The 25,429-nt window shown below is 34.8% G+C and overlaps 1 protein-coding gene across 1 annotated transcript; it reads right to left on the reverse strand.

Annotated features, from left to right (window-relative positions):
- Positions 1 to 15,424: 15,424 nt before the first annotated feature.
- Positions 15,425 to 23,696, reverse strand: LOC129264040 (neuronal acetylcholine receptor subunit alpha-9-like). The gene is made up of 7 exons (XM_054901915.2): positions 23,559 to 23,696; positions 21,154 to 21,198; positions 19,795 to 19,904; positions 18,224 to 18,404; positions 17,317 to 17,674; positions 16,536 to 16,695; positions 15,425 to 15,966 (listed from the first exon to the last, which is right to left on the reverse strand). Exons 1-7 carry the CDS (start codon positions 23,694 to 23,696, stop codon positions 15,645 to 15,647), a joined length of 1,314 nt encoding a protein of 437 aa, XP_054757890.2. The 3' UTR covers positions 15,425 to 15,644.
- Between the last annotated feature and the right edge of the window lie 1,733 nt (positions 23,697 to 25,429).

Below are 25,429 nucleotides of genomic sequence, written 5' to 3' on the forward strand. Positions count from 1 at the left end.
TGCTTCATTAGTTGTGTCTATAGGTTAGACCACTTCTCCCAGTTTTCATAGATACCCATTATCTAATGAAACTTCACTGTTCTAGCATTCTTATAACATGACATACAGTCAATTTCATATCTGTATATTAAGTTTAATTCGTTTTTAAAGAAGTATTTCCATAAGTGATTGCCCCCACTAAAAAAAATGTGTAAAGACATGCACCTCACTAGATTACTTTTTTTCGCAATTTCATATTTTGTCACTAGAAAACTTTTTTAACATAATTTTAACCAGTTTAATACAAGTGACTTTTGAAACAAACCCGAAAATATTATAAGAGATTTTCATTCTAATCGTGATATTAACGTATTATCAACCCTGCAGAAAATGCTATCTGCTCCTACAAAATGGAATTTAATCTCGTCTGTCCTCTAATAACAGTGCATGTTCAACCAGCCTGGCAATGTGTGACAGTTTAATTATGTGAATAGTTTCAATGTGCAGCCAACACAATTTTCATATTTTTCATGTTATTTGTAGAGATAATCACAAATTATTGTGACCTTTTTGTATCAACCTTCTCATGCAAGTACAATTAAAATTCAATTAATCATTCTGATACGGCGTCCTTCGCCTGTTATTACTTCTGATATGAATGATTATATCATCCGTTACCATTATTAGTCTTCATACAGAAGAGAGAAAGAGGAATGACGACACTCTGTTAAACATTCGATAAAAAGCATTAATATGTAATTGATAATTCATAATTAATGAACTTTCGATGGACTGCCTTTCAATCACTTGCTTCATATTCCATGAACCATTATCTTTTACGTTCTTCAAAATGAGCAGATTTATAAAATCATTCGGTTAACAACCAGAAAATGTGAAAAGTTAAAATAAAATCAAATGAAATTCAGATGGACAAAAATGGAAAATAGAGTTTAAAAAAATAAGCAACCTATGGGCTCAAACACACAAACCGCCCTTTCACACGGCAAAAAATCGTAATTTGAATGATGATTCCTATGAGGCGCCGAATGTACCATTATTATATAGAACAATTATTTGTTATATAATCATTATTTATTAAATAATAACTATTATTTATATATAATTTACATTTTATTTGTAAATAACTACTATTATATAAAATATAATTTCTAATTATTTATATATAATTCCAAGTAATACTTCATTATTTGTAAATAATAATAGTTCGACATTCCATTATTTATAAATAATGATTATTTGTTTTTCATTATTTATAAATAATGATTATTTGTTTTTCATTATTTATAAATAATGATTATTTGTTTTTCATTATTTATAAATAATGATTATTTGTTTTTCATTATTTATAAATAATGATTATTTGTTTTTCATTATTTATAAATAATGATTATTTGTTTTTCATTATTTACAAATAATGATTATTTGTTTTTCATTATTTATAAATAATGATTATTTGTTTTTCATTATTTATAAATAATTTGTTGAGTTTTCCATTATTTATAAATAATGATTATTTGTTAAATAATGAAAACGTCTACTTCATTATTTATAAATAATTTTTTCGAGTGCACCATTATTCTCATTATTTATAAATAATCATTATTTAATGTTCGATTTTTCCATTATTTATAAATAAAGATTATTTGTTAAATAATGAAATATCTACTTCATTATTTATAAATAATAATTTTGTTTCAATATCCCATTATTTATAAATAATCATTATTTATAAACAATTTTTACAGTTTGCCATTATATACAAATAATCATTATTTATATACAAATAACCATTATTTATTAAATAATGCCATTATTTATTAAATAATGCCATTATTTATTAAATAATGCCATTATTTATTAAATAATGGAAAACTCGCTATAACATGCAAATGTGGGACCGCCCATGATATGTATGAATATTCATGATGCGATTTCCTTTTTCGTGATTTTTCTTCACAAATTTTTGTCCATTTCCTCTTCATAATGACATTTCTTGAAGCAATTTTCTAGGGATATGGTCTGATTGTAATATTCTTCATTTTCTATATAACTTCGTCTTCGTAGAAATATCAAAAAGTGTAATTTTATACGATTTTTCCTACAGTTCACAATCCCCATAGGCGCGCGTGTACGGTAGGGACAACCGGTGAATCGACGGAGTGCTCTTCATCGAAATACTACGTTGGTTGGTCCCCGGAAGTGGCGGGCGGAATTTAGCCCGAATCCTCGATGGAAGTCGATCAAGTGCATATGAGCTGAGAGAGTGAAATATCAGTGTACTTGTACAGGCCCTTCTACTTTTTATAAATATTTCTTGTTGCTTTTTTTGTTAAGTTAATTTTTCCTGGTGTAGAGATAAGTTTCAGTTCTAATAATGCACTTCAAATACATTTTGGAGTGTCTGTTTGAGGCGTTTGGGGCGATTTCACCCTGGCCCCAAAATGCTCGCAACGACAATACGGGGGCATGATGACCCCTAAATTTTTAAAAACTTATTTTTCTATTGAAAATTATCACAAAATTCACCAAAAGTGTGCACGAAAGCCTTCGTATTTCACTTTTAAAACTCCGAAAAGTGCCCAAATGACAAGCTTGGTCGCTTCGCTGTGTCGCTTTCAACTTGAGAACGTTTACGCGTCTGCTCCCCCCCCCCTCCTCCGAAAGAAATTCTGTATACGGCCATGCTCTAAAGAGCCTGGCACATTGATTTATGTATACTTTCATTTTCATTATTTTTATCTCATTATCAACATGGCCTTACGCATAATTTTTTCCAGGGGGGCCTGGGCCGGCGGAGCATGACGCGCGTAAACTTTCTCAAAAAAATCTTGAAAGCGAGACAGCCACGGGACCAAGCCCAAATGACAAGCTTTGTCGCTTCGCTGTCTCGCTTTCAACTTGAGAACGTTTACACGCGTCTGCCCCCACCCCCCGAAAGAAATTCTGTGAACAGCCATGCTCAAAAGAGCATATGGCACATTGATTTATATGTACTTTTCATTTTCATTATTTTTATCACATTATCATCATGGCCTTACACAGAATTTTTACCGGGGGGGGGGGGGGGGGGCAGCTAGGACGCGCGTAAAGTTTCTCAAAAAAATCTTGAAAGCGAGACAGCGACGCGACCAAGCTCAAATGACAAGCTTTGTCGCTTCGCTGTCTCGCTTTCAACTTGAGAACGTTTACACGCGTCTGCCCCCACCCCCCGAAAGAAATTCTGTGAACAGCCATGCTCAAAAGAGCATATGGCACATTGATTTATATGTACTTTTCATTTTCATTATTTTTATCACATTATCATCATGATGGCCTTACACAGAATTTTTACCGGGGGGGGGGGGGGGGGGCAGCTAGGACGCGCGTAAAGTTTCTCAAAAAAATCTTGAAAGCGAGACAGCGACGCGACCAAGCTCAAATGACAAGCTTGGTCGCTTCGCTTTCTCAAGATTTTTATGAGAAAGTTTACGCGCGTCCTGCTCCCCCCACCCCCCCCCCCCCCCCGGAAAAAATTCTGCGTAAGGCCATGATGATAATGAGATTAAAATAATGAAAATGAAGTATACATAAATCAATGTGCCAGGCTCTTTATACAGAATTTCTTTCGGAGGAGGGGGGGGGGGGGAAGCAGACGCGTAAACGTTCTCAAGTTGAAAGCGACACAGCGAAGCGACCAAGCTTGTCATTTGGGCACTTTTTGGAGTTTTAAAAGTGAAATACGAAGGCTTTCGTGCACACTTTTGGTGAATTTTGTGATAATTTTCAATAGAAAAATAAGTTTTTAAAAAATTAGGGGTCATCATGCCCCCGTATTGTCGTTGCGAGCATTTTGGGGCCAGGGTGAAATCGCCCCAAACGCCTCAAACAGACACTCCAAAATGTATTTGAAGTGCATTATTAGAACTGAAACTTATCTCTACACCAGGAAAAATTAACTTAACAAAAAAAGCAACAAGAAATATTTATAAAAAGTAGAAGGGCCTGTACAAGTACACTGATATTTCACTCTCTCAGCTCATATGCACTTGATCGACTTCCATCGAGGATTCGGGCTAAATTCCGCCCGCCACTTCTGGGGACCAACCAACGTAGTATTTCGATGAAGAGCACTCCGTCGATTCACCGGTTGTCCCTACCGTACACGCGCGCCTATGGGGATTGTGAACTGTAGGAAAAATCGTATAAAATTACACTTTTTGATATTTCTACGAAGACGAAGTTATATAGAAAATGAAGAATATTACAATCAGACCATATCCCTAGAAAATTGCTTCAAGAAATGTCATTATGAAGAGGAAATGGACAAAAATTTGTGAAGAAAAATCACGAAAAAGGAAATCGCATCATGAATATTCATACATATCATGGGCGGTCCCACATTTGCATGTTATAGCGAGTTTTCCATTATTTAATAAATAATGGCATTATTTAATAAATAATGGCATTATTTAATAAATAATGGCATTATTTAATAAATAATGGTTATTTGTATATAAATAATGATTATTTGTATATAATGGCAAACTGTAAAAATTGTTTATAAATAATGATTATTTATAAATAATGGGATATTGAAACAAAATTATTATTTATAAATAATGAAGTAGATATTTCATTATTTAACAAATAATCTTTATTTATAAATAATGGAAAACTCGAACATTAAATAATGATTATTTATAAATAATGAGAATAATGGTGCACTCGAAAAAATTATTTATAAATAATGAAGTAGACGTTTTCATTATTTAACAAATAATCATTATTTATAAATAATGGAAAACTCAACAAATTATTTATAAATAATGAAAAACAAATAATCATTATTTATAAATAATGAAAAACAAATAATCATTATTTGTAAATAATGAAAAACAAATAATCATTATTTATAAATAATGAAAAACAAATAATCATTATTTATAAATAATGAAAAACAAATAATCATTATTTATAAATAATGAAAAACAAATAATCATTATTTATAAATAATGAAAAACAAATAATCATTATTTATAAATAATGGAATGTCGAACTATTATTATTTACAAATAATGAAGTATTACTTGGAATTATATATAAATAATTAGAAATGATATTTTATATAATAGTAGTTATTTACAAATAAAATGTAAATTATATATAAGTAATAGTTATTATTTAATAAATAATGATTATATAACAAATAATTGTTCTATATAATATTGGTACATTCGGCGCCTCATAGATTCCATGTAAAAATAAAGCGAATTTTTAGCACGTGTGAAACCAAACTAGAATCACGAACGCTAATCACAATCACGAATTCCAATTCTACTCCGGAGGTGAATTCCAGTTAAGTTTCATTCAAATTACGGTACGAATCTTACGTGTGAATGGCTTGACCTCCAAAACATCTTTTAGGGGGCGGAGCTTACCTGTCCTTTCAAGTACTTCCGTAGATAATACAATTGTCACGCACTCATCGTATCGATGCAGTGCTCTGATTGACAAGTCACCAAGAACACAAACCGCCTTCGCTCGGGAATTCAAATTCAAATTACAGTTTTGGAGTGAGCGTGTGAAAGGTCCGATGAATCTAAAGACGAATTGCAATCATCAATACAATGATGATTCAAGATTCACGTGTAAAAAGGCCCAAAGTTGCATTAAAAAAATTACATTTACACTTGGCTCTGACAATAAAAGCACTTTTCTTTATCATGAGGTATTATTAAAAGGCTTCAAAACGATTACAAACACATAAACACGTCTGATCGTCTGATCTTTTTTGGTGATGCAGTTTATAGTTTTTGTTTTTTTTGGGGGGGGGGTGTTTTTGTTCTTTGGCTTGGCTGTGGTAACTGGCTATTGGCTACACTTGAATATCTCATTCTGCTCATTGGTCAATTCCTCTTGGGGAAATCGTCTTTCAACTGCAAATCATTTCGCGAATTGCGTATATGAGTTAGACACTAAAAAACAATTTCAATAATTCAAGCCTTGCCATGTTAACGTGAAAAATTCATTATTATGCAAATATCATGCATAAAACCCGGCAGGAAGAGAAAAAGTAAAGTTCTTATGACTGCTCATTTTGTTTGGTCATTTATTTTACGAATATAATTTTTGGTCATCATAAAGTATAATACCCAGTATTTATAACGCGCATTTCCCAAATGGCCTATAAGGCGTTCACAATTTCAATTTACCTAATTCACACGAAAATAAATACACATTTACTTCAGTCATTGATTTTCAGAATTATTGAGGGCCATTAGTCATTTCTGTCTAAACGAAGAAGTGCAAACAAAAATCATTTTCAGTAATCGTAATAAGTAGCAGATTTTACTCATATAGAAGTACAGTTATTTTCTGGATTTATACATTCTTCAAAAGGAATAATATAATATGTGTATATCTCATAAAATGCCCTTATTCATAAAAGTTTTATATTATTCACATCAAAACTAGTCATATTTTAAGACCTCATCTATTTGAATTTTGTTATAGGTGTTTTAATCTGAACAAGCTATATATTGATAGAATTGCACAACTGTTTTTCCACTTTCCTGCTTTCATTGAATTACACATAATTACTCGATTGCCTTTCAGAGAGTGCCAATATTAGTAATATTCTATCGAATCATATTCAGGTCGTTGATTATCTGATACGATATTGCTAAATAAACAGGTAATGAAATTTATTTAATTTATATGCATGAAAAAGGGATTATCCCTGACACTGTGAACCCTCGAGTAGAAGAAATAAACTATAGGCCTATAGTATAAATTACTGAAAGGTTAATTGCATTTCCTTCACAACGACCCCATCAAGCTTTGTAAATCATTTGATACCCATTAGCTTAGACTTTCTGCTTAATTGAAGTCATATTAAGCATACCGGTGTTGGTGGTAATACGACCAAATTGAATTCCAGTGCTATCTTTCCGAAGCGAAACTGAAAAAACGCAGTTTTCTCATATGAAAACCTTTTTTATTGAATGGTACATAGTTCACAATCATAATACAATGACAGTTTTTATTTTTGCCATAAATCTCAAATATTATTAATTTATTTTAATGGTTTACAGGGTCGAAATGCGGACATGTAATTAGGAAATTGAATCTCATTTTTGGATGTGATGCACTGTTTAAAAATATGAAAGCGAGCGAAGCGAGTGAACTCGTCCAAATATCGACAAATTTCTAAATTAACGATGGATTATTTATAAACTGGCATGTAACAGAGTCAAACCAGCCAGACTTGATGGAAATTCGACTTTTTTTAAATTGAGGTTCTAAAACACTGAATAGAATGATTAAACAATCTTTAACGACTCGTTTAAATTACGGGGGCATGTGGAATCATTATTATCTTATTATGACAACTGATCAAAATGCAATATTTAATGCAAGCGACTTAACGGCATAAAATGATTACTAATGATGAAGGTATGATTGTTATTGTATTATAAATCTATCATGAGCAAAGGCATTTAATAAACTTAACTGATAATCAGTGCATAAATATGATACTCGATTATACATGTATATTACAAAATTTTGACATCGCGAAAAAAAGTAAATAACTATAACTAACGATGGGAGAATATATTTTATTTTCATATGATTAGACCCTTCCAATCATTCTCTTTCAATTTATGTGTTGAATATTGAGGGGATGATAATAGCAATTCTTTGCTTGATATTTCATTTCAACCTTGTTTTCCTCTGCGCTTTTTGACACTGATATTTAAACTCTATGGCCCGTATTTTGAAGTCGAGTTTAACATTGAAACTCAGGTTCAAAGTTGTGGTTTAAGTATGGATTGCCAATTGTTACATAAATCACTACCGGAAGAGATATAATATTTTACCTCATTTGGCTCTCAGATCATTCACGATTGTGTAAGAAGTATAAATAGATAATTGTCTACACCATCGGAGAATCAGGAAAGAGCACAGTAAACATAAGAAACATACAGTGTAATACAGATTTTGACACTTTTGGCTTTTTACAATTTAGTTAGATCATGGTCTAAGTTAAATCTGACTTCAGAATTATCACGACCATAAGGTCGCTCGACCAAGTTTGCAGGTACCAGTTTGCAGCACAGAGATACGATTTTACATAAACGTATAAGCTCCCGAAATGAGCTAGAGAGGGAACTCTTTTCGAGCGTTTTTTATTTTCCATAGGTTTTGTATATAACAAACATGGCTGCCATTTGGCCAATTTGAAGGTTGATTTTGGAAGGTCAATGTTTAATTCATGAGTAATGACGTCAAAATACACATAATGCCCCTGTATGATTGGCTAAAGCGTTAATTATCCTCATGCATTTAATATTTTTCCCATCCCACAATTCCCTACGATATCTGTGCAAAATGTCGTTCTTTTTGACTCAGCGAAATTCAACTTTCTGAAATAAAATAGCAAGACTTATTATCTGTTTATAGAATTGGTGCTCGGAATCAGGATTTCTGAGTGAACTTCAGTTGAGCAGAAAGTCTTTGAGGGAACATTGGCATCAAACTAATGGCATTACATACTAATAAAAGTAAGTTAAGTTCAATTTCGTGCTTTGATCTCATTTGCAATTGTTATGTGTTTGCTGTGGTTCGGTGTCGCAGTCAGGCCTTATACTTACTACGTAAATCTCAATTTCCATATTTTCATTTCTTTTTCCTGATCCAAATAAATCTGAGAGCTGACTGACACATTTTCTCAAAGAATTTTGTAGAACTATATTGGTTAATTGGAATGCTTATCATGTACGTCCTAGTTAAAACTGTATTTCAGTTTTACTGTCAAATATCAGGGGTAGATGTGGACTTGTTTAGTAACGACAAAGCTGCATCAAAGCGTTGTGGCCCAGTGGATTAGTCTTCGGACTTTGAAACAGAGGGTCGTGGGTTCGAATCCCAGCCATGGCGTAGTTTCCTTCGGCAAGAAATTTATCCACATTGTGCTGCACTCGACCCAGGTGAGGTAAATGGGTACCCGGCAGGATTAATTCCTTGAATGCTTGAGCGCCTAGGCAGCCCAGCTAAAGCCGGGGTAATAATAGCAGGGCCCGCTGGGAGAACAGTTTTCGGAACTGAAGCGGCTACCCTGGGTAAATATACCGCTATTATTATTATTATTATTATTATTATTAAATCCAGGTCAAATATGGTCAGACTCAGATCGGTATCGGTATACGTCCTTTGATACCGCCGGTGTCATAGGCGATTTAGACCTGGCAGTCGATCGGGGCCGGAGGTACTAATTGGCGGCTCTTTTACCCGCCGATTAGTTCCGAAGTTTGTTGTGTGATGCGATCGTCACAGTCGATTTGCTCCGACCAGGCGATTTGTTCCAATATACGCTGTTCATGCACCATTATCACCCCTACAGCAGGAATGTGATATTACAGTCGTCCTTTTTAACCAATTGGCTCCTCCAAGTTAACCACACCCACAGAACAGATACAGTTGCCGATTTGAGAATCTCAAGTTATTTAGGGAGTTGTATGCATTTTTTAGCACTCTTCCAATTAATTAAATATCCGGGGACGGCTGCTGTGTGGAGCCATGAAACCATATTCACACTGCGTGCTCCCATGTGCGTCTGTGCTATTCGGGGTGTGAACTTCGATATATCAACCAATATGGCTGCTTTGTCTTGGTCTTCATAACCAAGCAAGAAATAGGATGGGATTGGCGACTAGGGTGATGGGGGGTAAACACTGCTGCATGCTCTTCGAACCCCCAAAGTAATCAAGTAGAAATCAAAATGAATGTATCAATACAAGAAAACTAAGTCCAACAATAAGGCTGCCAAAAACACAGGGAACTCTCAGTGACACCTCATTGAGACACACACTATGCGCATATTTTTTTTTGGGGGGGGGATGGGGCACGGGACCCGGGTAGTTGAAAAAGGAGGAAATATATGAAAATAAAAGGGAGAGAAAAAAACGTAGGAAGAAGAGATCGCAAAAAATGGGGAAAAGTATATGGAAAAGGAAAAAAGGAAGAGGAAATAAAGGGGGAGAAGGAAAATGAAGGGGAAAAAGAGGGGAAGATGAAATAATAGTAATAATAAAAGAGCGTGCATGGGCGCGCCCGCAATTTGAAGTTTGACCTAGCGAGGAGCAGAAATGATGCTCGACCTTTGGGGTGCCAATTTGATGTTTAACTTGGAGCGCATTCATGTGTCACATGGGGGGAGGGGGTGGGCAAATTGAACTTAGACTTAGGGGCATCAACTTGACCCGTTATGAGGGGGCACCAAACTGACCTTAAGCTCAAGGGAGGGGTGCTTTGGCGCGGATCCGCGGGGGGGGGGGGGCACACCCGGCTCATGCCTCCCCCCCCCCCCTTTTTTTTTGAGAGCCACAAAAAACGTGGTCGAAAGTACCGTATATGTGCAAGTGCTAACCTTTTTTTTAATTTTTGCTTGTCAAATTTTTCTGGACAAAAGTGCCCCCCTAGAAATTCCTGGATCTGCACCTGGCTGGCATTTAATAACACACATGTAGGCCCTATATATATATTTTATTTAGAAGTGAATGAATGACTGAAATGAATGAAATTCGTCGTATAGCTTCTCATTGGCGGCGGAAGTAAAAAAAAATTAGGGGGGTCTACCTGGAATTTATGGTTGGACACAGGAAACAAATTTGACAAGCAAAAAAAAAAGGTTAACAAAATTTTAGGGGGGACCATAACGATTTTAAACAATTTTAGGGCGGTCCACCTGAATTTAGGGGGGACGCAGGAAACAAAATTGACAAGCAAAAAAAAAAAAAAAAAACACCTCAAATTTAGGGGGGACAGGACCCTCGCCCCCCCCCCCCGCTTCCGTCGCCTATGTATCTTCTTAATATCACTTTAATTGCACCAAGCTTTCGATCAAAGCTTGGCACAAGAAAGAAGCTACAAGATTTGTATTGTCATTTCACTGATCACTGACCCCCGTGCCTTAGGTAATGCGAGATGTCCTCGCATTGGATAACAAAATCACGGTCCATGTTTACAATCAAAAGTTAAAAAACAAATGTTTAAAAACTAACGTTAGAGTAGACCCTACTCCAAAAAAAGAGACGTGGTACAGTACGGTACCGTGTCAACTGTCCAGGCAGTCCAGCGCTGCACGTGCGCAAAAAAGGTACTGGTACACCGCATCGTGTACCGAGGGTACCGTCCGTAACGTACGAGGCTGAAATACCTCTTATCTAGATCTACCTAGACCAACATTTTTAATATTAGACCGAATTATAGAAATAATTGTGATGAAATTACATTTAAAATCACACCAATATATATATTGAAACATTTCACCAAAGCAGATATTTATAGAATATATTTACTACATTCGAACCTTCTGACGAATACGGAACAAACGGCGGCTTTCCGTTCGTATCGGCAAAAATTTCAACCAGTCATTTGGATCTGGCGGGCCCGATCGACTAGCCGTTTTGTACTGGCGGTACTAATCAGCTAGCCGTTTTGGACCGCCGGTACCCGGGTCAGTTCGCCTATGACACCGGCGCCAGCCGGTTGCAAAAATGCCAATGTAGGCCTAACGTCAGTCATTGAGTCTGGGAATTCGTGTCAAACAAGCAATTGGGTGACCTGATATTTTTGACACCGCTACTTCATCTTCTTATGAATCAATATAATTCTCTGCATTTTTACAAAATGATATGAGAAGATCTAGAATCTATATTGCCATGGAATGATTTGAGCCATTTTTTTTTACTTTAGGCCCTAGCTGGAATAGGTCTAACGTTACATCTAGATTTCTAAAAATAAAATTCTAGATCTGTCTAGTTTGACTTTTTTTCTAAGTAGACTAAAGTTAACTTTAGTCTGGTCCTTATCATTGAATGATTCTTATTTTCTAATCTTTGGCCAACATTATTGGATTCAAACTGCTGAATTATCGTACCATGAGTGTGCAATTTTTATCATGGGAAGGGTTGAGAAAGTTTTATAGTGCCCCATTTTGAATGAAAGCAGAGGGGCTGATCCAATTGATTTATGTTTTATTGTCCTCTTAGCTTGACCGTATTTGTGGTGAAATGCAAAAGGCCTTTTAAACTTGCAAGCAAGCTAACATTTTTGTTAAACCGAAGTCAAACTAGACGTAGAGATTTGCAAAAAAAATGCAATAATTGTCTTGCACTGGTAAATGAGCGAGCATATGGAGAGCCAAATTACCATACAAATGATAATTATCCTACATTTGTCAAAGCTGGCTTGGTGTATATATATTGAAGATTGACAAAAGGCCTATATAATTATAGTAGGCCCCAGCAAAGACCAAATCCTGATAGAGCTGCCGCCACATGTGCTTGAATCATTTGCTAACCCTTATTGACCATGAATTCTCAGTGAAAGCAGAGCAAGGTATGCCTATTTCAGTAGAACATGATACAGAGATGAGGAAGCCTTGGGTCCAGACCAGCTTTTTTTTCTAGTTTGGAATATTCATAGGCTTAGGATAATTATGAAAAGCTGGAGATTTTGAAAATATTGTTTAAAAAGATGAATTTTGTTTACCTCCTTTGAAATTCGATACTCTAGAATTTTGTGTGTATTTTTTTATTGCAGGTCCAAAGGGATTAAGTTCTTAGCAGTCCCAGCCCAGTCAGAAGTACAAAATCGACTACCATTTGCACATCACCAAGACTTGCAATCTAATGAGGAACAGGATATCAGAATTGAAAACTTGCAATGTATGCTTGTTGTCAGTGGCGTACCGTGGGTCACGGCATTGGGGGGGCACCAGCAAAAATTTCGAGTCACTTAGTGAGCGCGCGAAGCGCGCTCAGTTGCCAGGTATACTGACCTAATAGAGACATTTTAAGGACATACAGTGCCATTAGACGGATATGTATCTCACTAATTAAATAATGCGAGCGCGAAGCGCGAGCTAAAAATTTTTAGATCTAAAAGGGGACATTATAAGCAATCTTTTTGTAATCATGATACGTACCGGATCCCTAAACAAACAATGCGAGCGCGAAGCGCGAGCTGAAATTTTTGTATAATTATATTGACACCTAACTGGGACATTTTAAGGACTATTTTTTTGGAATCAATTTAAAGCATAAATATCTCACCATAGTCATCTAATGCTAGTGCCATGCTTTGCTGATTTTATTAGAATAACATCTCAACACATGAAGTCATTGTAATCATGATTAACATACGCATCTCACTAATCAATTATTGCGAGCGCGAAATGCTAGATGAAAATTTAGGAAATTAAGACCTGAAAAGGAGCATTTTAAGGCTTGTTTGTAGGAATTCATGAACGTATTTCACTAACCAAATGATGCGAGCGCGAAGCTCGAGCTGAAATTTTTGTATATGGAGCGTTGTGGCCCAGTGGATTAGTCTTCGGACTTTGAAACAGAGGGTCGTGGGTTCGAATCCCAGCCATGGCGTAATTTCATTCAGCAAGAAACTGATCCACAGTGTGCTGCACTCAACCCAGGTGAGGTAAATGGGTACCGGTAGGAAGTAATTCCTTAAAAAGCTGTGTGCGCTATGAACGCCTAGCTTAGCCGGGTAATATAGGAGCGCCTTGAGCACCTAACAAGGTGGATATGTGCGCAATATAAATACCCTATATTATTATTATATATTGAACCCAAACATGGACATTTTAAGGACTATTTTTTAGGAATCCATTAAGAGTATACATATTTTACCATAGACATCTACTGCGAGTGTCAAGCGCTGCTTCGCTGATTTTGTTAGAATTACATCTAAACACATGAAGCACTTTTTGTAATCATTGTAATCATGATTATTATACGCATCTCACTAATCGAATACTGCGAGCGCTAAACGCGAGCTGAAAATTTAGGAAATTCAGACCTGAAGAGGGGCAATCTAAGGCTTGTTTGTAGGAATTCACTAAGACCGTAAGTATTTCACTGACCAAGTTATGCGAGCGCGAAGTGCGAGCTGAACATTTTTATTATTCAGATCAGAAAAATTGACATTTTAAGGACTGATTTTAGGAATTCATGAAGAGCAGACACCTCACCATTCAACTAATGCGAACGTAAGCACGAACAGGAAATGTTTTATACTGTAGAAGACCTTTTAGTAGTCATGAAAAAGAAGCATAATATTATCACTATTACCTAAAACAATAATAAATCGAATTGCGAGGAAATATATTTGGTGTATATTGACTTGAAAACGGGAGGTTTAGTACAACAGGATTATATATCTCGTTAAACTGTCTATGCGAGCACCAGGAACAAAGAAGACACATGCCCTGAGCAAATAATGTTTCATAAAGTTATGAAAAAATCTTCTTATGTAATATAACAGAACATAATATAATATAACATTATAATGAACAATAATTTCTTCTTTCCCACTACGTTTCTCTTCCATTCTCCCTCTTTTTCTCCCTTTTCCCTTTTCCCGTTTTTTTTTTTTTTTTTTTTGCCAGACGATCGGGGGGGGGGGGCACGTGCCCCCCATGCCCCCCCCCCCCCCCCCGTAGTTACGCCACTGCTTGTTGTAATGGAAAAAAATCCCCCTCCCCAATTCTGAATCATGTAATCCCATTCAGTTACCTTTTTATTTATTTGAATTCAGATTCAGCAGTATTCCCATTCTCACCAATGCATACTAATTGTCCATATCTCATATCTATCGTGTCTATATTAGTCATGCATGTTCATCAGATATGTAAATCTAATCACTTTAAAACTCAGAATACTCTGTAGACAGATATAAAAAGGACAAAATATTGAAATTAATCTTCTGATATAGATATTTGAATGAATTTGCACAACTTAATCATCAAAACATTCTATAATGATCTATATACAGTGATCTACTATTTTTTTTATCTGGCTGTAGGATAAAAGTGGCTGTACAACAAAAGTAACTGTATATTATAATACGAGGAATAATGCACGGAGAGTAGTAAAAGATCAACATTTCTTAATAAACTGGACTAGATTACATCAGCAGCTCACTTTGTTCTATTCTCTTTTTGTTTACTATGCAGGTTTTGCAGGCTGTTTGATTATTACAAGGGCCGATTAAGAAGAAATATGGAGGCCAAGTTCATATCAAGTAGTTACGTCATCACAGTAACACATTTAAAAAAATGAATTAATTTGAATAAATGTGTCAATAAATCTGTAGGAAAAAATATGACATTTGAGTATAAATATTTAGGTCCTTAGGTTTCACACAATTTTAAAATATTTTACCAGCATGTACTTAATTTAATTAGGAGTTGTGCCTCATGGATTACTTGTCGGATAAAAATCCAAAACGTCCAAAAAGATTTGTTTATATCCGACAATCAAATAGAAACTTTTCTTCTCAGCAAATCAAAATCAAGGAAAATTGTCAGATCCCTTCATTGTGCGTAATGTAAACATGTTTTTATTTAATGTTTTTTTTTATTGATATTTGATCATGTTTCTGCAATGTACACTAATAGCTTATAATCAGGAAAGGTTTAAAAGGAAAATGTATTTGTCAGATCCGACATCATGTCCGACAACTTTTTTTAAGAAACGCTCTCCAATTCTGTTTTGTCATATCTGTGCTCTCTTAACCGCATCGCATTCCATTAAGCAAGATAATATTGCAATCTGAAATAACAATTCTTTTCGTTGCGGCATCTAGGGAGCTTGACTAAAGGAAACAACGGCATAAATTGCACAACCCATCATGCATGCACTCAATATAGTACCAAAGGCTCTATCGATGCCATGAGCAAGCTGCTTCCACATGAAACTATTGGATAATTCCATGGAGCATTTCACTTTGAATGCCTTGGAGTCAATTGACCCCTCTTGGAGTGAAGATGACTCCCCAACCACCTCGGATGATGGTGGAGATGCGTTGTCAAGAACAGCGGGTGGTGGTACCGTATCACAAATGTATCGGATAGTGGAATCTTTCCTTTCGCATTCCTTTGCCTCGAGATATTTGTAGTAATCCCTAAACAATAAAACACAAATATAATCATTATTCAAGAATGAAATAATTCAACATTACGTAATTAATCAAATATCGTCTCTTCTTTATCCTCTAGATACAGTAGAAACAATGTATTCTAATATTAGGGAAAGGTAGAGTAGGAATGGAATTATATTTTCTCTGATTTTGAAGAAACACACTGAATAAAAATAACAGATGGCTAATCTTGTTTCTATGAAGGCAATTACCCAGGATCAGTCGATATTCATCTTTTAAAGTCTGTTAAATAAATAATAGAAAATCCAAATATTACTTAGGTGCATATTAGCATTTTATCCACAACCCAAAATTATCAAAGATCACATAATAACATGTAATGGCCTTTCTCAGCTCACTCAGTTAAATCCTTTTTCAATGTATTTTTTTAGACCAACGCCAAGTTGAACTTTCTTGTCTGATGCTTATATAGACCAACTTGCTTTCTAGGGTTGTGTGCCTCAATCCCGACCTAAATTGTCCTGTATTTTATGATTTTTAAAGGAGTTGTGCCTCATAACTCTCTGTTGTATGCTTGCATTTAGGCGCCATACCTCATTTTCTTTTCTGCGTTTCTGTTGATGAAGATTCTAAGAAGCCAGAAAGCCCAGGATGGAGGCCGAGATACAACGTCCTTGTGATAGACATGGAGGACAATCACGGTGAGCATTACGGAACATACACTCAGGGTTATCAAGATGAAGAAACATGTCACTACAAAAAAATAATCGATGATAAGATCAAAATCGTCATTATTATTCACACCTCCTTCACCATATTACATCAAAGCATTTACAGTCATCATAAATGCTACAGTCATACCACCAGCTAACTGACCGATGTGGTGTCGTTCTAGTCTGTATTAAGGGAACCAGCTAACTGACCGATGTCGTGTCGTTCTAGTCTGTATTAAGGGAACCAGCTAACTGACCGATGTGGTGTCGTTCTAGTCTGTATTAAGGGAACCAGCTAACTGACCGATGTGGTGTCGTTCTAGTCTGTATTAAGGGATTACAAAGATTCTGCCCATCTGGTAATAACTATCTGTAGACATGAAATAATAAAGTTCCAATGGAAAAACCGTGTGGTATACAATTTCTTATTACTCTCCATTAGTATTTCAGTTGTCATCAAGACTCTTACTACTTTAAAGACACGAAACACATCATCTTCGTTCGTTTTAAGAGATACAACACTCTTTTCTAACTTGATATTAATGACAAGTATCACTGGACAAATTTGTATATTCTATCAGATTGAAAAGAGGAAATGTATCAAGCCAAAAACGACGAATTTATTAAGAATATTGGATTTATTCTGCTTGAAATTGCTAACCGATAATGGACCTTGGTTCGCCTATGGGTGGCATGAATTCTGCAACCAGCTGCTGGAAGAGAATGAGAGCCAAGAGGTTGGTGACTGTGAAGGTGATCTTCTCCCCAGAATCGGGATGCAACCAAAAACCGATTAACATCAAAACGGTCAGGTATAGGGCCGGAATGACTATATTCGTGTTGAAGAATGATGTTTCCCTGGTAAACGTCAGCATATAAACGACTTGGTCAAATGAATCTTGACAGCACTTGAATGTGATGCTTTCGTTGACAGGGAGAAAATTAGTCAGGTTCCATATTCCATTGCGGACAAACCTCTCCTGCAGGGCGTCTTCATCATTCAGTCCAAATAATCTCATCTATATATTGAGGAAGGATAAAAATAATATTGGTAAGAGCATCTGGTAATAACCAACTCAAAAGTACATTCAATGATTCCTCAAAAAATCTACCAAATTTAACTTATCAACTTATGATGAAGTCCCATTAATGATCTTCACTGAGTGGCCACTTTCATTTTCGGGTTTTCTTGCTACGCAATAACACAAAATAATTACGAATAATAGTAAAACAATAAATAATAATAATGTCACGAGGTTAAAGAATCAATAGATCAAATCATTTTTATTCAAATCCTAACTAGCGGGAACGATCGTGCTAAAAATAACGGAAAAAATTAAGAATAACAATTTGATAATCAATATCCGATTTTTCAACATGAAAACTAACGAAACAGAATTTGAATTAAATGGTTGAGTTACAAAATAGATGAGTTGCAGGGTAAGTCAAACATTGTGAATGTCCTAACTGAACATTAATGGTAATCATCTCTCACATTGGTTGTCTCCACGGCAGTCTTTGTTTAGGTGAGTGTAATATTTCATAACAGACGTGTTGAGCCTACCTACCTGAGTACGAGTTAATGTCCATGGATAAAAAGTCATATTGCATTGCTGGATATCATAAGGAAAGTACATAATGTTGATCTTGCAGGCGCTTGTGGTAGTGGCAGGGAATAACCAATCTACTAAACCAGTATGTTGAATGATGACATACGTGTCAGTAATACTAATACCGTCTTTGTGCACACTGTAAAAATAAGCCAGAAAGTGTGCCGATAGTTATATCCGAATAGTGATTGTTGGCCTCTATTATTAGCAATTATCTTTAAAATTATATGATCAATAATATTATTTTTCATAATTGTATTATTGATGAAAATGAAAAATTGGTTTGTTTCCTTCTAAATCTGCAAAATTATGCAGAGTGTTCAATCATAGACAGATTAAATACCTGATACATGCGTGTCATCGTGTCCATAGATATTTTTAAAATAATAGAAATTTTCCTCTTGATAAGAGCCATTCTTTCCATGAATAAAATCTCGGCGTTAGTGAACATGATCGTGTTAATCAGATCATGTGGTCAACAGTGATTTTAATATAGAATTTGGTTTAAAAGATTCGAACAAGCTATTAACAAACTAAAAAATGAACCCTCAGATTTAATCAAGGATCTAAAATTTAAGGATGAACAAAACATAGGTACAAATTTTCCTAAGAACTTTTATTTCCTCACTTCCCTTTACTTTTCTAACTGATATAAATTTAACAAAGAAATTATTCTGTTTTGGAAAAAAAGGAAAGCAAATTAACAAGGCAACAATAGTAAAAACTGACTAGTTTGCCTATTCAAAATAACAACAATAACAACGAAGTACATGGTTTTGATATTTGGTTGACTGCAAGACACTTCGTAGTTTTTATGTGACATAATCGTAGAACCAAGAGACCCAATGTTGAATACTTTATTTTTTTCCGACACGAGATATTTTAGCGCTTGAACATACATGAACATAACGGCCATTAATCGAAGTAATAAGGGAAAAGATAGTAAAATATTGATATTTTGATATAAGTTTCGTATACAAATTACAAAGAGCAGTAACCAACTACCCCCCCCCCCCCACACACACACACACACTCACACACACACATCAATACATAATTATTGCGTTTCACCATGTTTTAACGATAATGAAAAAAGCAACCTTTGGAAATAAAGTCAAGTTTTAAAATCTTTCACCTATAATTGTTTCCGACCGTTTATACTTAAAGATACGATGTCTAATTGAGAATAAGAAATGATTCCCTCCAGATGGCAAGAAGGTCTATTTCCAACAGGCTTTACCCAATAGAAAGAGTGGGCAAGGTATTAATATTTCTAAAGGCCTACCAATTTCTTTTTCGTCATCACGCGAACGCTGTAAGGCCACAGTGAATATCTTATGTATTTTAGCAATACATTATTGCATACTCTACAGAGTGGATTTGATGCAGGATGTATTGTTATTATTATTTTTTGTCTTATCGACTTGTTAAAATAGTGTAAATCTAAATATTTAATTCAATTCTGCGAACAAGCAACAGTGTCCTCTTTGGCAGATGATGTCAAAGATTATAATAATCTGTATACTCACTTTTGCTCAAGAGCTATATCAGGTTTCCATATATCTTTGATATGAAGGGTAATGTTGTAGATATCATCCCATTCACTCGGTTCCCACTGTAGATACTCGTCTATCCATTTCTGCAAAGATTTGTAGTCATGTATATTGCAACAGAATCCTAACCACATAATCTTTCTAACATTGTTAAAGTAGACAATTCATTCCGTGAAATTAAAGGTCAAATCCACCTCAGAAAAATGTTGATTTAAATAAATTTTAAAAAAATCAGACGAGCTTAATGCCGAAAATTTCATCAAAAATCTGATGTAAAATAAGAAAGTTATGACATTTTAAAGCTTCACTTATTTTTCACAAAATAGTTATATGCACAATTTAGTCCCATGCCATTTCTCTTGTTTTTTTGTTTGAATGATACAATATTTCAACTTTTACAGATTGAACAATAAGGAACAACTTGACTGAACCATAAACATATAAACATTGGTAATTCCACATGTTCAGGGAGAAATGAAACTTTTTCAGTGGACAATGAGGAGAAAGTTAGAATATTTTGAATTTCATTAAATAAAATACAAAAGAAATAGCGAGTGATTTGATGTCATCAATTCCCTCATTTGCAAACCGACCGGGATGTGCATTTAACTGTTTTGTGAAAATTCAAAATATTATAACTTTCTTATTTTACATCCGATTTTGATGAAATTTTTAATGTTATGCTGGTTGGATTTTCTATTTTTATTAAAATTAACTTTTTATTGGAGTGGACTTGTCCTTTATAAGTATCTAAGTGCACTCACTCAGTGTAGGACCATTGGTCATAAATATGTGATATCATGCCATATGGCTATACCCATTACTATTTGATGAAATTTAATGGATGGCATGACATGACATTGTATAATGATTGTAAAGAAATGATTGTAAATAGTGATTACGTAGGCCTATACGTAGGCCTATACTTTAAATTGCCACCATATCTCAGAAATATTATAAGAGGGTTTCCTCTGTATTTGCTTTACGATTATTTCAATGTAAATTAAAGTAAAAACAATTTGAGCAGTGCAATGCCGTAATACCAAGTTCGCAATTACATAAGAAAGTGTAAATTATATGGTGAACCACATCATTGCATTGTGTTTACTGTATTTCACTTTATACTAGCCTAACTTACAAGCAGATGAAAATAAATATAAATGTATTACAGATTCCCCTAAAGAAAACAAAAGTATATAGATAAATACTGCGTTTATTTATCATTATTTTACAGAGTAGTCTGTAAATATGGAAACCACTGGAAACCTCGATTTATTTTGATAGCGTAAAAAATATTTCCTTCCACAATCTTACAGAGAAACAATATGAACTTACCAATCTCATATTAGAGCGAACTGTGATTTTCTGCTGATTCTCGTTCTGGAGATGTTAAATATAACGATGAAAAAAGAATGCGTTATATTACTACAGGTTTAGTTGGTTTATTTAGACCGTAATTTGATGGCAGATATTATATATGCACCCGGCATAAACCTGGATCTCAATGAGTCAAACTATACGAAAGACTAATCCAATTCATGATCATAATTACTTTCATTTTTTATACTTTCATCGTATTTTTCTATCGATATGACAGCATTAAATGACCTCCTTTCGATTTAAGTCATACTTGTACTTATTATTACCATGTTTATTCTTTAACCCTAAATAGACTGGGCTATTTCGACGCCTAAGGCCCTTATAATCTCGGTAGTCGATCGCGACGAAAATTGGCACGCGCGTTACCCATCAGCGGCGTAACAGGGGTCAGTGGCCAGGGGGGGCAAGAGCCAAAAATTTCCCGGTCATATCATGGTATGAACAGGTGTAATGGTATAATGAGGCGACTATTTTGAGAAGGCCAGATATTGCGTATCAGGCAGAATTTATCTATAAAAAAAAAAGTTGCGAGCGAGCGAAGCGAGCGAGCAAAAATTTTGACCTTTTTAATAAAAAACTCAAATTTTGTGATAGATTTTGACATGATATCCAGAGAATAATATATTTCACTTTTCTCTGTTTAGATTCCTTTTTTGTGGTCTGTACGCCACTGTGAACAGGATTCTGTGCGGCAGTAGCGTGAAGAGTAAAAAAAAACAACCGAAGGGCTGCTTTATATAAGTCCCGAGCGAGCGAAGCGAGCGAGAAAAAATCACCTTTTCCTGAGAATCTAACTTTGAGCTATTTTTTATTCAGTAAATAAAATCATATCCTACACTTTCATAGTTTCCTTTGCTTTTCTTTCCCCCTTTTTGTTGTTCTTGTTTGTAGGACTTTTTGAAGCCATGGCCCAACCCTTCCATACGCTGTGCTGTGCGGCTGGGGTCCGGGGTGGAGCCCCCGGAACTTCTTGATATCAAAGCCATTTAAACCTCGCAGATTGCCGCTATTTTAATCAAATCGCGGGCATATACAGAATATAGCTTAATTTTACACAACACATTTATTCAACCCAGTTACGTAATGAACCATATATTTTGAGGGAGCAAAACATTGCAATGTGGGAAAAATTTGTAAAAAGTCGCCAGCGTGCAAAGCGAGCTGGGAAAAAAATGCCTATTGAAATTAAATACTAATTATGTGATATATTTTTCCATTATATTCAGCAAATAACACCTTTTATTGTTTCCATTCATTTCATTATACGTTGTCTCATATAATTTATTTTATTTCCTCTTGGGTGTGGAACCAAGACCTCCCCCCCCCCGCCTGTCTGCCAGTGATTGAATGGGGGGCGTTATAGAGCCATTTGAAGGATATAAATGAAGAGCCCCTACTGCGTGGGGTCTGGGGCAAAGCCCCGGTAGCTTATTTGCATAAAATTTAGCCCCGCATTTAGCAAGCTTGAAGCACAATGTTGTATGCAGTCCATTAGCTTTTGACTAATTACATTCTACCTTTGTTTCCCGCAATTGTTTGCCATTTTGTCATCTTTTGATTTATTTCCCACTGTGCTATTGCATTACATAGGCCTATTTCGGAATGATTTGCTCTTTCTCAGATGTTCTTCTTTTGTACATTTTCCCGCTTTTCTTCCTTTTCCATTAAAAAAAAGTTTTTTCTTCGTTTTCTTTTTACTTTTCCCTTTCCTTTTCCTCCTTTCCTTTTCCCCTTTCCTTCCCCTTTCCCTTGCTTTCTCCCTTTTTTTTTTTCTTTTTCCCGTTTTTCTTTTATTTACGCCACTGTTACCCATGGCATAGTTTACAAAACTATGAGATCAAATTCTGCGAAAAATCTCAGACACACTAATTTCAGGTATATCAAGGACTAAAACCTTATATCAATTTTAAGCTCATTTTGATACTGTTATAAGATCGTTTTAACATTGCTGCATGTATTTCTGAAAAAAAAAATGTTTATCTGCTTATTTACATCTTAACTGTCATAACATTGATTCAGTGCCTTCAGTCATACCCCATTACCCACAATAAACACAATCCTGAAAGTATGTAGGATGCCATTCCCTTGTCCATGAAGTTAATCGTGGACTTACTGTAGATTCATCATTTTCTTCGAAGATCCATGTTAGAAATATGTAATTATCATTTGAGAAACGTGTGACAAACTACGCTTTATAAGTATACTTTATAAGATGCCATCATCCTGTGCATAGATTCGATTATTTCGTAAGAAATATGTATTAAAGCACCTACTAGTTATCTCAAATGAACCATACTTATTTTGTATAAGATTTGTTTTCCAAATTGAGTAGGAGTGTGATTTATTAGGTGATTACTCACAAACTCGATGAGTTCATATAGCAGCATTCGAATGAAGACTTCTACGGGCTTCCTGTGGTCACGGATAGGTCTCACAGAAACATCGCAATATTGATCTTTCAGTTTCCATACGAGTGCCTTGGTAGAATTGTCTCTCATATGATCTGGGTTGTAACCAAAGGTTGTAACATGATTATGGACATGGCATTGACGTTTAAATTCGATTGTAATCTTTTGCACAGTTACTTGATAAAATAACAAATCAAACTAAATCAAATTGAAACTATTTTACCATGGTGTGGGGGTGTGGGTGCGTGTGTATGTTAGGGTTTGTGGGAGAGAGTGTATGTGTTTATGTACTTATTTAAATATTTAATTGGTCAATTGGTCTACAAGACGAAGGGGGATATATTAGGGACGATGGAAAAGGTGTCCTTGCATGGAGGGGGAAAATCATGCCAACTTTGAGGGGTTTTATGTTTTGTTTGTTTGTACAAAGGTACAGTGGTATACAATTTGATATGTTATATCCATTGATGATTTTATGATTTATTGTATATTCAAATTCAAATTTATTTATTTCACTTCCATCAAACAAAAACAAATTGTATACCATATATAAACATAAATATTTGTATCCGTTGCAAAAAAAAATATATATATAATTTGCTGTCTTCAAGAAAAAGAAAAAAATATTTTAAAAATATTTATTTTTTGAGGATATTGGCTCGCAGACCAATGGAGATATGAATATTTGCTTAATAATTCTCCTAATGCATGTGTTTATGTATTGAAAGAAAGAAAAAAAAATTGGAATCTCATCATTTCATCGTGAAATCAGGAGAGGTATGTATCGCCTAGCTTATCCATCAGGTCAGAATATTTTTATGTAACTCACTTAATAGCTTTTTGGCAAAAAGAAGCTGCTGAAAACTGCTTATCTAATAAAAGAGAGCCAATGGAGTAAATTAGAAAGTCAAAAGCGGCCTAAGCTTTCGATCCTAGCAGAATCTTCGTCGGAGGCAAAATGAAAAAAAATGGTTAATAGCTTTTTATCAACATATTTTAAAGGCCTTTTCCAGTAGTTGGAAATAGTTCGCAGTCAATAACAGGTTTGCTAAAATGGGCGATAACCAAAACGCGACTTATGCCAGAAGAGAAAAATGACGACAAAAAGGCCAATATAAAGCTGGAAACATTAGTATTCATCGAGGAGAGAGGTATAATTGATATCCAATTCTCAACGCAGCTCAACGTGTCAAAGAGTTTGTCACCATGGATAATGATAATGTATTCTCGATTGAATTGACTTATCAAAGAAATCACGACACCGAAATATTTTTAATGAATTTCAAGGATAAGTGAAATTTATGAATAAGTAAAAATAAAATATAAAAAGAGATAACCAACTAAATTTGGCATTTTATGTTTTTATTTCTTTTGATTTGTTGTATTGGAAATAATACGTAAGCCTATATTGTATATATATATATATATATATATATATGAAACCGTTTTTGCAGTAGATGAATATGACTAAAGCTAGGTGACATCAATGGCAATATCGAAAATTTCACAATGTCTAGACTTTAACGTTGATTTAAGTTAACAGAAAAAATCAATTTAACATTTTAAGATATGATTTGTGAGCACATTTTATTAATTATGATTTTATATAATCATGAGGCTCATAACACCATAAAGGGGCTAATATATACTCGAATAAAAAAAATGTTTTATAAAAGTTGGGTTTGCCATTAATCATGTTAATGAGGTAAACACATAATACAAAATTATGTATTGGTGTCACAGTCGCTTTCAGAGTCATATCTATTGTAAGAAAGGTTTTAGTTACATACACCAAGTTAGAAGCATGTTGTGTTTTTAACCTT

This window comes from Lytechinus pictus, chromosome 7 (genome assembly GCF_037042905.1).
Source record: "Lytechinus pictus isolate F3 Inbred chromosome 7, Lp3.0, whole genome shotgun sequence".
NCBI lineage: Eukaryota > Metazoa > Echinodermata > Echinoidea > Temnopleuroida > Toxopneustidae > Lytechinus > Lytechinus pictus.